The 12,752-nt window shown below is 33.5% G+C and overlaps 1 protein-coding gene across 2 annotated transcripts in view; it reads right to left on the minus strand.

Moving 5' to 3' along the window:
* LOC116545573 (rap1 GTPase-GDP dissociation stimulator 1-like) overlaps positions 1-12,752 on the minus strand; it is a 128,081-nt gene that overhangs the window by 99,641 nt on the left and 15,688 nt on the right. The window contains exon 2 of one of the 2 annotated variants that reach the window (XM_032272115.1): positions 362-469. In XM_032272115.1, the coding sequence (XP_032128006.1) occupies positions 362-469 (108 nt within the window). Of the gene's footprint in view, positions 1-361; positions 473-12,752 lie in introns of both variants that reach the window. The other variant, XM_032272114.1, reaches the window with a different exon arrangement.

The raw sequence follows: 12,752 nt of genomic DNA on the forward strand, positions 1-12,752 counted from the left end.
TGTCCCTACATATAAAACAGTCTATTTTTGAAGCACAAATGTAGGTGTTAAGAAAAACAACTATGATGCTTTACTGTTAGGAACAAACAACGGCCTCTCTCTGGGACTGGTATTAATGTCATCACCACCCATCAATTCCTCCTTTCTTTGCCTATCAATTTGGCTTTGAGGATCCTGGGGGGGCGTGGAGGGTGGGTAGGAGGATGGAACATGTAAAACAATCTCAGTATTCAGGGATATGATTCAAAAGAATTCAAGTTATATGAATACAAAGTTATGTGCTTAACTACACGCCAGTTTCTGAATGACTACTGAATTTGATTTTCTCGTTTGGAATTTGAGTAAACATAATGAAACTTACTATTTTGAGCCAGGGCTTGAAGCAGACAATCCAAGCATCCTTCTAAACTATCCTCAGTCCTGTCAACAGCTGTTATCTTCAGCTTCTTTAAGGTATCACTGAGATTATCTGCTTAAAGAAAAAAAAAGAAAAATCAGAAACTCACCAACATTTTGACCACCATATGTTACATGATAAAAGGATAAACAGTTATCATTAAACTGAAGAGCTTTATATAATAGCAAATTAACCTCTACTTACATTCCAAAATGGCATTAGACAGTACTATTAAAAAAATTTAAAATATACTTTGTTCACTTAACTCAGATATGAAATATTGTTACATGTAAGATATCAGGAATATTCCAAAGATTATCAAAGAACATCTTTTTTCTATATTCTTACAAAGTATCGAGCTTGTTCAGGAAAGCAACTATGGTTTGAAAAAATTAAATGTTCACAAAAATATATAGTTTTGCAAATATTTTATTTCATTGTTGACTTCCTCTGTTGTACATTAAAGACATAAAATAAAAAATGACGATTTAGAAAAATTCCAAAATAATATGATTCCAAATAATACAAAGCATGATAACTACAAAACTTACCTTAATATTGTCATTTGAAAAATACTTCATATTGAAGTACTGCTTTAAGCCCTAATATGCACATTTTGGATTATATAAAGCCTTGCTTTCTTTCTAAATTATATGTGAATTCCTCTAGACCACAGATTCTCAAAACCTCTCTACACTATTAAAAGTTATTAAGAATCCCAAAGAGCTTTCATTTATATTATTCCTATAGACATTTAACATATTAAAAAATCAAAACTGAGACTTTTTTCAATTTATTTAGCAATTTATTTAAATGTAACAGTTATAAACCTATTGCATATTAACATAATTAGCATTTTAATGAAAAAAGCTATTATTTCCAAACAAAAAAATTTAGTAAGAAAAATGGCACTGTTTTAAATTTTCAGAATTTAAAACAGAAATCTCATTTCAGAAATGAAATCTCATCCAGGCCTGGCGGCTCATGCCTGTAATCCTATCACTTTGGGAGGCAAAGGTGGAAGGATCACTTGAGGCCAGATGTTTGATACCAGCCTGGGGAACAAAGGGAGTCCTCAACTCCATGAGAAATAAAAATAAATTAACTGCATATGGTGGCATATGCCTGTATTCCCAGCTACTTGGGATGCTGCAGTGGGAGAATCACTTAAGTCTAAAAAGTTTCAGGCTACAGTGAGCTAGGACTGCTCCACTGCACTCCAGCCTGGGCATCAGAGCAAGACCTTGTCTCTTTAAAAAAAAAAAAAAAAAAAAAAAAAAATGAATCTTTATAACGTGGTTCAACAAAAGATAACTGGACTCTCGTATCTACTTCTGTATTCAATCTTGGTTAATGTGCTGTTTTGGTTTGAACAGATGAAAAAAATTTAGTCTCAATATATACAATATATATAGCCTTTTCAGATATTGTGGATATTCATTGAGAGCTAAAACTGGACACCTAGTAGTTCCTTAAAGGTTAGTTTCTCTGCAGAAGCTGAAACAATATCAAAGAATGTTTCCATTCTCCAGAAGAGGAAAGATTTATCTGATTAAGGCTGAGAAGGACTACTGGACATGTATGGCTCAGCCCTTCTGCATTCCTGTTCTTAAGGAAGGGACAAGAATTTTCTGTTCTTCCACACCTGTGGCTGTCCAGGTGTACCAGTAACAAAATGAGTAAATATGTATAATTCAGTAACAAAATATTCGTAATCCCATCGTGGCTATACAAATAGAGGCCTTAACTCTAGACTTTATCGATTTTAAGCAGATATTTTAAAGTCTAGCAGACAACTCATCTGCTTTTACCTCCAGTGGTTCTAAACTTGGGTAACAAACAGAGGATATTATTTTTGCACTCCGTCAAACCATGACAGCAAATTTCAGTAGTAAATCCTTAGCATGCAAATTACTTTCTGTGTAAATCCAGAGATCTGTATTTTATATTTCCTTAAAAACATTGAAATTGTTCTAATGAAAATGTGTCAGCTTCTGGCTTGTAATGAGGCAGTAAGTAGAGACAGAAATGGAGGAATATTAACAAATAAAGTTTTTTCTTAAAACCACTTCTTCCCTGTACATCAACATATGGTCTAGCTTGTCTAGTGAAAGAATAAGTGACATCTTCAAAGGGTTAAAGCAAAGTTTACTTGGTCATTAATTCTGAGTCTCCCACTTCCTACACACTTAATCACTCCTTAAAACCTGATCTAACCAAGTTCACTAAAAGCTTATCAAAATTCCTCTGTCAAAGGTCTTAAACGGTATCTTGATGAAGCCAACAAATTTTTCTCAAACCTCCTTCGTGATATCTCTGTAGCAATAGACTGTTTTTACATCTCTAAAACACCTCTTAACTTAGAAACATCAGTCTGAACATTTGTTTTTGGTCTTCTTCAACAGATCTTCCTTCTCTATCTGCCTCTTTAATATTAGTGTGACCCAGTTGTACACAAAGCCCTCTTCTCTTCCTAATATATGCATGCCCTTCAGAATATTAGGATAGTATGATCTTTCCTTCTTTCCTTCCTTCTTTTATTCAGTTGGACAGACCCTTGCTTTATCTCCCTATCAATATGAAAAATTGCCACATTTTAGGACTTGTTACATTTGGATAAAGCCTGATGCAACTTCTGGTAACCCTGAACAGCTGTCATTCCTAGCATTTCTCAAAAGTCCCTGTTAAAAACACACAAACATCTACACTTCCCCACTAAAGCTTTCAAATTTTGCAAAGCCTTTTTTTTTTTTTTCTTCATTTAGGCACCAGAGGCTCTTTATGCTCCAACCTCTCTTCTATAAACCAGAAACAAATAATTTACTGGTCTGTAAGTACTTAATGTAATGGAAGAGTTTTAATAAGACCTAAATTTTTAGCTATCAGTTTCTCTTTTCTTATCATCAATCTAAGAAAAACTAATGAGGAAAGTGATGCTGTTTTAATGTTCAAATAATTTGAGTTAAAAGTACTTAAGATCATCATCATCATCATCAAAGAACATACTTGACTGTGAACAAAGGATTGTCCCAAAGAACCAATCTCAAGACAGTGTCATGTTAAACTAAGAAGTTATGAAATTCTTCATGTTATTTGTGGTGGCATTTTTCCAGTTTATCTTCCTCACAATATTATTCAGAAATGGTAGCTTTATTTTCAAGGTTATTGAATCTAAAACATCATATTTTTAAATGTTAATCAATTCCATCACTTAACTATATGCTAGTAAGTAATACGTGGGTATATAGATAGATATGTGTTTGTTATCTTTGGACAATTATACCACTGTTGATTATAAAACCGACAGGAGACAAGCACACGATAAGAACTACTAAATGTGCTTGTAAAAGTTCAAGACATTTTACCTCCCTTCAAATGTCACTCAATTTTTTTTCTAAATCTATAATTTTCACCTATCTAGTAACAAGGCTTTACTAGCATCATTATCCACATCAAATCTTAAAAAAAAAAAAAAAAATTATTTCTATGTTAATGAGGTTTTCAAGTACCTAGAATATACAGCCGATGCATGAATGGAAGAATTTCAAGTTTATCTCAAAATGAATGGCATTAAGTCAATTTGGGGCACCTGGCTTAGCAGCTGAAAATAATAGCAAACTCTCATGAATATTATGTTTTACTTATCTAAATGGCTTAGTATCTGACTGAATGAAGCTATTTTTAAAAGCTCATCAAACGAAGTAGCAATAATAGTTTCTGTTAGTCTGTCAAGTCGAAAGGCCTGTGTTTAAAAATTATAATATTTTCTGTTTTACTTTGTTGTATTTCAGTTTCCCACTTTTCTTCTGTTTACAGAGCTGGTCCTAAACCAGTCAGAAACTTTTACAACTCATTATACCCTCATCTCCGATTACGTCGTACTTTCTCACACAACATCATGTGTGTGTCAGTCCCACTATGTTATTGGCTTTTTTTAAAGCACATTTTCATTTTCACAATTCTGAGAATTAAATTCTTATCTAAAATTCCTTTCTGTGCATTTTCCACATATAGCATGGCTACTTACTTGGCAAAGTCAACTAATATGCCAAGTCCTACATGAAGTCTTCTGTATTTCTGCAGGAAATCTTCCTTTTCTAGGCTCCCATATTTTGTTTATACCTGACAAACATGAAATTTTCTATTTTTATATAATTTCTTTATTGTTAAATTTATTTCAACATATTTTAGAATTTTGTCATTCCTGAGATTTAAATAAGTTGTCCTATGTTCATGTGTAGGTGACATATCTACAGTAAAAGAGCTACCTTGTATAATTATCACATAATCAATCACCATTAAAATTATTTCTTAGCAAGCTAAAAAAGTTTAAGTATAAAAATCATGTCTCTTGATCCCTGTAAAGGGAGGACTACTGTATTGTAATCTAATTCTCCAGTTATTCCCAATTTCACTTCTAACAATATGAAAAAAAAAAAAATCATGCCTTTCTTCATTGCTACTGCTGCTATAAATGCTTGCTGTTAAGATATAAACAAGAAAGAAAAACATAAGAAAACTGGGAGCTTAGAAAAAGTATTTAAAGTTTAATCATTTATCACTACCTTCATAATTATTACTTGGTCTCAATAAAAAATTGAAAATTAAAAAGAATATGAAGCTAATGTGAATGGGCAACTTTGTTAAATTAGTTTCCATGACTAAGTTCTATAGAGGCAAGATCTAACAGGAATGTACATAAATACTAAATATGTTTTGTGAATATACATTTATATGCATGATCTGAAAAAGAAATATCTGAGCAAAAAAGCAACTGTTCAGGGTGCATGTGTGTACTATTTCAAAGGCAATTCAGGCAGTACTTGGATAATTAGAAATATTTCTAATATTTAAAAAGAAACTAGTTAAAAACTATTCTATTTAATGAAAATTCCAAACTAAATTTCAAAAATGTTACACACCTAACTTTTACCTTAATTTGTTACTTTTACATGTAGTCACACCTATTCATACACATGGCCTTTGCTTCCAGTATGGCTCTCCAGGTTGCAATGACATTGAAATTCTGTGCCTATTCACCAGTTATTCACACATCTATCCACTAGATACACCTCTTTCATTCCAGGTTAATTATAATTCATTACAAATTAATTATAATCCCATATCACTTACCTACCTCACTTTAGAAGAGTTAAGATTTCATAAAATGTAAGGGTGCTTATATGAATGTAATCAACCTGTCCTATGTGGGTCAAGCAGTTCAAACTCTATAACTAGTGGTTAAATCCCAGAACTTAACTTCATCAATAAGCTTGCAATCTATTTATGGGGTTATTTTTGCAGAATTTTATATAGTTGTATTTTTTTCTGCATTTTTCATTTTGCTAGTTTTACAGTTCTAGGTAAATAAAACACTGTTTGTAGTTCTACTATTAGATTGAAAATTCCTCTAGGACAGGAAATTCTTCTAGGATACTCACGCTACTCACTATAGTGAAAATTCAGTAAACTCTGAAAACCTACATTACTTTTGAGTTACTTGCACTTACATGTTTTATTAGAAATTATGGCATAAACTGCCCTGATTAAGAAATATTTTTTATTAAAATGGGCTATATAAAAACAATGACTTCATTTCACTCTAAGTTATCTTCTCTAATTATTTTAGAAATGTGATAGAAATTTTTTGACCAGTCACTTTCATTCATTCTTAAATGGAGTTAACAGTCTATTTTAGTCTGAACTAGAAACACTCTAGTCTTACTTGTCGTGTTTGATTAGGTCAAGAGTCTGACAGATGATCTTCAAAACTACAGTATTAAACCATAATAAGAGCAAAATACAACTTGTAAAATTTTATTTCACACAATGCCTAAAGACCTTTTCCCATACAGTTCAAGAATTATGTCCGTATGTGATTAGGCTCTACACACAGACATCACATACACTGTGTCTGTATGTGATAGGTCCATAATACTTTGGCTCCTGGCACTCACAGCAATAATCTTTTTTTTTTTTTTTTTTTTTTTTTGAGACAGAGTCCCACTCTGCCACCCAGGCTGGAGTGCAGAGACACAATAACAGCTCACTGCAGCCTCAACCTCCTAGGCTTAAGCAATCCTCCCACTTCAGCAAACTGGATAGCTGGGGCATAGTGCTGACTACCCTGCCCAACTGATAATATTTTTTTTGGAGACACAGAGTATTTCTATGGTACTCAGGCTGGCCTCAACCTCCTTAGCTCAAGCCATCCTCCCACCTCAGCTTCCCAACATGCTAGAATTACAGGCATGAGCCCACCATGCCCACCTATAGCAATAATCTTAATAAAAAAATGCCCATTATTATAATTATTATATTATTTTAGGAAATCATAATATGTACTACATAACAGAAATCCTCTGGTAATTTTATGACAGGGTTATAATTTTATTCAATAGTGATCAACCTAGAAAGTCCACTGTCTTCTAAGAAGTGACAGGAAAGGTATGACTCAAAACAACTGCGAAATATATTAGCGATAATGTTACTATTATACATTAACATTAAAATTAGTATCAGGGATAACAATTTCCAGTTGGAGAGATCAGTACAGATATTCCTTTGTTCCTACAAAGTTTTGTTAGGCTCCTATGTTAATACAAATGCTAAATTTTTTGCGGAAATTGTCCTTATTCATTCAAAAGTACTAACTGACATTTTTCATTCAACAAACTGGTAAAATTTATCATGAATCTATGTTAAAACCCACAGCATTCATTAAACATACATATTTCTTTCCTGGCTGCTAGAAGTCAATTAATATTTCTTCAAGACAATGTCAGAATAAAGAACATGTAAAGAAACCAAATTTCTCTAGGCAAACTTCTTTTTAGGCTATCTTTATTTGAAACAAAAGAAAAACTCAGTAAACATTTATTCAGCAGGTAGTTCCTACTTTGATGAATTTCAGTAACTATCTCTCTGAGAAAATGTATCTTTTAAGTTTTATAAATTGTTTCAGTTACTGTTTTTATATAACAAATCACCCCAAATTTACTGGCATACAACAAAAGCCATTTTACTATGCTCATAAAGTCTGAACCAGGAATTCACAAAGGGCACACTGAAGATGGCTTGTCTCTACTTCACAAAATCTAGGGCCTTGATGCAGTCTCAAAGGCTAGGGGTAATAGGGAGTAACTCTATGACTGAAACTGGCATCATCTAAATCATCCAACAGATCATCTGATATGGCTGGTGACTGGCATGAAAGGAAAGACTAGATTTTTGACCTGAAATCTGATATCTGAGACTTGGGACCTTTCTACAAGGCTTAACTTCCTAACAACATAGCAGCCTCCAGGTACTTGGACTTCTCAGAGCTCCAAGCAGACTGGTATTCCAACAATCAGAGTGGACGCAGCACCGCCTTTGATGACCTAGGCTGGGAAAGTCCCACAGCATCCCTTCTGCTGCATTCTACTGGTTACATAAGTGTGCTCAGATTCAATAGGAGAATTAGACCCCAACTCTTAATGGGTGGTAGCAAGTTCTAAAAAAATATATGAGGTAAGAGATATTGCTGTGATCATCTTCAGAAAATATAACTGGCTACCATAACTTAATATTCACAACATGGTTTGGTTAAAATAGTACAATAAACAGCATTATATTATTTGATTGGTTTTAGCTCTAAATACAAGATAAAGTTTTCTAAAAATAATCATATTTTTAGCTTTGGAAATGGAAATTTTAAATTACATGGGATTGAAAAACTACTGTGTACTATTTAATATGTTCAGTACCTGGGTGATGGGACCATTTGTATCCCAAACCTCAGCATCATGCAATTTACCCAGGTAGCAAACTTGCATATATGCCCACTGGATCTAAAATAAAAGTTAAGGGGAAAAAAGCCTACAGATAACATTATTTTTTAAAATTATATGGATATTGACCAGGCATGGTGGCTCATGCCTGTAATTCTAGCACTTTGGGAGGCCAAGCTGGGAGGATCACCTGAGGTCAGGAGTTCAAGACAAGCCTGGCCAACATGGTGAAACCCCATCTCCACAGAAGTATCAAAGTTAGCAGGGCATGATGGCAGGTGCCTGTAATCCCAGCTACCTGGGAGGCTGAGAAGCGTCAATCACTTGAACTTGGGAGGCAGAGGCTGCTGTGAGCCAAGATCATGCCATTGTACTCCAGCCTGGGTGACAGAGTGAGACTCCATCTCAAAACAAAAGAATTATATGGATATCACTTTATACAATATTTCCAACTCCCTTGCAAAACAGATATTATTATTATCTGATTGCAACAGATGAGAAAGCTGAATTCAGAAGCTGAATAACTTGCCCAGAATAAGTGCCAAAGTTGGGATAAATCCAGATATGTGTGTGTCTGCAAGACGAAGCTCTTCCTTCTGTATAGGTAGTTGAACTTTGCTCAGATAAACGAAAGTTACACAGATATTGTGCTAATGAGAACTGTGCAAAGGACAGTCTGTACCTTCCTTTATATATATGTAAGCTCTTGAAAAATGAATTTATAATCCAAACACGTTAGCTAGTTGTACTAGGTAACACCTGTCTATGTATCTGAATATGTGACTAAAAAAAAAAAAAAAAGAAAAACCCACAATGAAATGTACCAGGAAGCAGTCTGCCATAGTATCTCAAGGGTAATATAATGGTGGATACACACTTTAGCTTTCAGTAAGTGTTTAACTGAATAAATTCTAGAAAAAAGTTCCAGATAATTTTAAGTAATGTGCACTTATATATATCCAAGAAGCTGTACTAGGTGCTGAAAAAGTAAATATAATGTCCTCTTATTTAAATTCTTAGTGGCTTCTGTTTTCTCTTGGGAATGTAAATTATGTCCTTTTTTAAATCACTCATTTTCTATCATTCTTTATCTACTAGTTAGAGTTTAAGCATTTCAAAAGCAGAAAATGTGACTACTTGCACTACTTCTTTGTCACCGTTTATAATGCCTAATATGGTAACCTCGTGTTTCTAATTTGACTGATGGTGATTTGTACACATCACATAAAAGCCAGAAATGTGACACAATGGACAGTTTTTTTTTGGAGCTTAATACCACACCACCCTCCCCAGAAATGCATTTCTGCAACTAAAAGGAAAATAAACTAATCAGCTCACACAATTTTTTCTTTGCCCTAACTATACTTTTAAGACTAAATATAGCTTATATTAAAAACAAATCAACATTTTTATTTCTCTGAAGCATAACTACATCAATGTAAGTTTTGCACTTTGTAATGATCAGTTTCATCTTTTATGTTGAAGTTACTTGAAGAATCTTCAAATGGGAAATTTCGGAAGAGTTCAAAAATTGTTTTTAAAATCTGACAAATTTCGTTAAAAAAATCTTTAATGGTATGTATTTCTCACAGCTCTGAAGTCAATTTTTTTAAGTACAATTTCTGACTTCTTTTCCTATAAAAAAAATTCACATCCATAAATTAGAAGAATTTACTAGTTATCTGAAATTATTTTATATAATTTTTTATATCATTAAAAAAATTAAATGTAATTTTAAAATTTTTAAATTATGTAATTCTTTTGCATATAATTAAATAATTTTATAGAATTCTTATATATTAGAAAATGCTAAGACACAAGAAAATAATATTCATTAGAAACAATATAGTGGTCCTATTATATTATGAGGACTTTTTTTTTTTAAGATGTAGTTTTTGCTCATTACCCAGGAGTGTAATGATGCCATCTCAGCTCACTGCAACCTCCACTTCTCAGGTTCAAGCGATTATCCTGCCTCAGCCTCCTGAGTAGCTAGGATTACATGTGTCACCATGCCTGGCTAATTTTGTATTTTTAAGTAGAGACAGGGTTTCTCCATGTTGGTCAGGCTGGTCTCAAACTCCTGACCTCAGACTATTGATGACTTTTTAAAATGCAACACCATCATTTTCCCTAGAAGATTTATTTAATGCTACAAGGCCAAAAATAAGGAAAGAAAAAATCCAACAGATCTTGGTTTGGGTTAGTGAAGTCCTTATGAGGTAACTGAGCTTGAAAGTTTCCATATTAAAATTTGTATTAGTTCCTTATAAAATAGGCCCTGCATTTCCTTCATTTGGAATCTATTCTGTGGTTCTTAATCAATGACAACGCTAATACCTTAAGGATATATATGAAATGAGGATATAAAAGAGCTTAAGCAACTTGCCAAAGGCTATACATAGTTTATGGGCAAGCAGAGGATCTATCTCATAATCTCTATGATTTCTTATATCATTCTGATTAATTAAAAATTCAGTTTAAGCATGACTACTGACTGTAAAGATCATAAGTAATTAACTGTGCTGTTGACTACTTGTACAATTAAATTTTCCCAATTAACCTCTTAATTTTAAAATACATTTATTAATTTTCAAAAAGTAATAATAAATTCAACTTAATTTTGAACATAATTAAATCTTTAGCAATTCAGATACCTCCAGGAACCAGATAAACAGCAGTTTTATTGGGTGAAATTTTATTGAGTGTCCTATATAATAGGACAACTACAGATGATGGTTTAATGGGAATGCAGCCTCAGGGACCGCAAATTTTTTAACTTTTTTTGAGACAGAGCCTTGCTCTGTTGCCCAGGCAGGAATGCAGTGGCTCTATCTAAGCTCACTGCAACCTCCACCTCCCGGGTTCAAGTGAGTCTCATGCCTCAGCCTCCCGAGTAGCTTGGACTACAGGCTCATTTTTGTACTTTTAGTAGCCATGTTGGCCACTCTGGTCTTGAACTCCTGACCTCAAGTGACACTCCTATCTTGGCCTCACAAAGTGCTGGGATTACAGGTGTGAGCCACCACTGGGCCAAAAAGCATATTTTCATCAGAAATTTTTTGATATTTAAGTGTTGACTGCGAATTCCAATTTCTAAAATTTCCTTAACAAAATCCATCTACATGGTATATGTGGCCTACAGGCTGCTGCTTGACAAAGTCTACTATAAACATTCCTATTATCAATGTAGGATACTGTTGTTAAGAGTAGGAGCATGCCTAAATCTGTAGTGACTTTGTAACATCTACAAACAAGTATTTACCGAATGTCAAAAAGAAATATAAAACACTGAGTGAACAGAACTATATCACTAAATGAGATTTGAAATCGAAGAAGTAGCAGGTACCATAGAAATGAGAGGTCAGTAGAAGAGCCCAGGAGCCATCTTAATGAGTTAGAGTATGAAAAATAAATAAGAAGAGGGAAGAAAACAGGCTATTCTAGAAAAAGTAATAACAGCATCAAAGATGTACTGGTGTTATGATGAAGAATATAGGGAACAGTGAAATATTAAAGGAAGATACATTTCAGAGAGTAATAAGAAATAACAGGTAGAAAATTTCTGTGGGTCTTGAAAGCTCAGCAGAGTTTAGACTTCACATGATAGGCAACTGAATCAATATTAGATTCTTGTATAAAAAGTAATACAATTGACATAGTGTCTTTTAAAAATATTTATCTGGTCATAGTATATAGAAAGGACTGGGGAGCAGAAAGTCTAATATCTCAGTATTACAGGAATGAGGTGATAAGTGTCTGGATGCTGTTAGTGGAAATGTTGGAAAGAGTCAAGAGTTTTCCATTAACTCACTTACTTGAATGAATCCTTATATTAGCTTATTCACGTTTATGTGTATGTGTGTATGTATGTGTGTGCTTGCTTTTTTTCAGTAACATATTGGAGCTGGCCTGTTATAAAAAAAAGAACACTAGCACAGGAGTTGAGAGATCAACATTCTAGGCCTGACACTACCCATAACTAAAGGCATGAACTCAGACCTGTCTCTTGACCTTACTGATTATCAGTTCCCTAATCTAGCCAAATAGAAAGAGAATCATAATATTACTTAATGTTCCGGTTATCACAATATGTCTCCACTTCTAAAACCAGCCATCTGAAGATTTCAGATTTAAAAATCTGGTTTCTGACTTATTTTGAAAAGTCAAAAATCTGGCTTCCTTGGGCCCACATTCCTAGAGCAAAACTTGTTGAGGTTGAGCAGGGAATCCTCTTTCAGTTTGGGCAAATGCTCTAGTTGCATAGTCCGAGCATTTCCTTCTGTATCACTAGAATGATGTCCACTGTTAGCTGCCATTCATCATGTTTTCATTCCTGTCTTTGTTACAGTAGCTAAATATATTTCTAAGCTGTTCTTTTTTATTCAAAGTAAGAAAATGAAAGACAAAAAGACATACTTCAAAAAAAATAAGAGAAGGCCGGTATCTTCATGGAAATAAAAAAATTCTCTTCTATTCAATATGAAAAAAAAAAAGTATGTCAAAAAAAAATCATCATTTAACTACCTTTAATCAGTTTCATTTGAGTTTGGGAAGCCTGCTCTAGGTAATGGAAAACCATT

The sequence above is a fragment of the Sapajus apella genome, unplaced genomic scaffold (assembly GCF_009761245.1).
Source record: "Sapajus apella isolate SASKATOON/1434 unplaced genomic scaffold, GSC_monkey_1.0 scaffold291, whole genome shotgun sequence".
In the NCBI taxonomy this organism is placed as follows: Eukaryota; Metazoa; Chordata; class Mammalia; order Primates; family Cebidae; genus Sapajus; species Sapajus apella.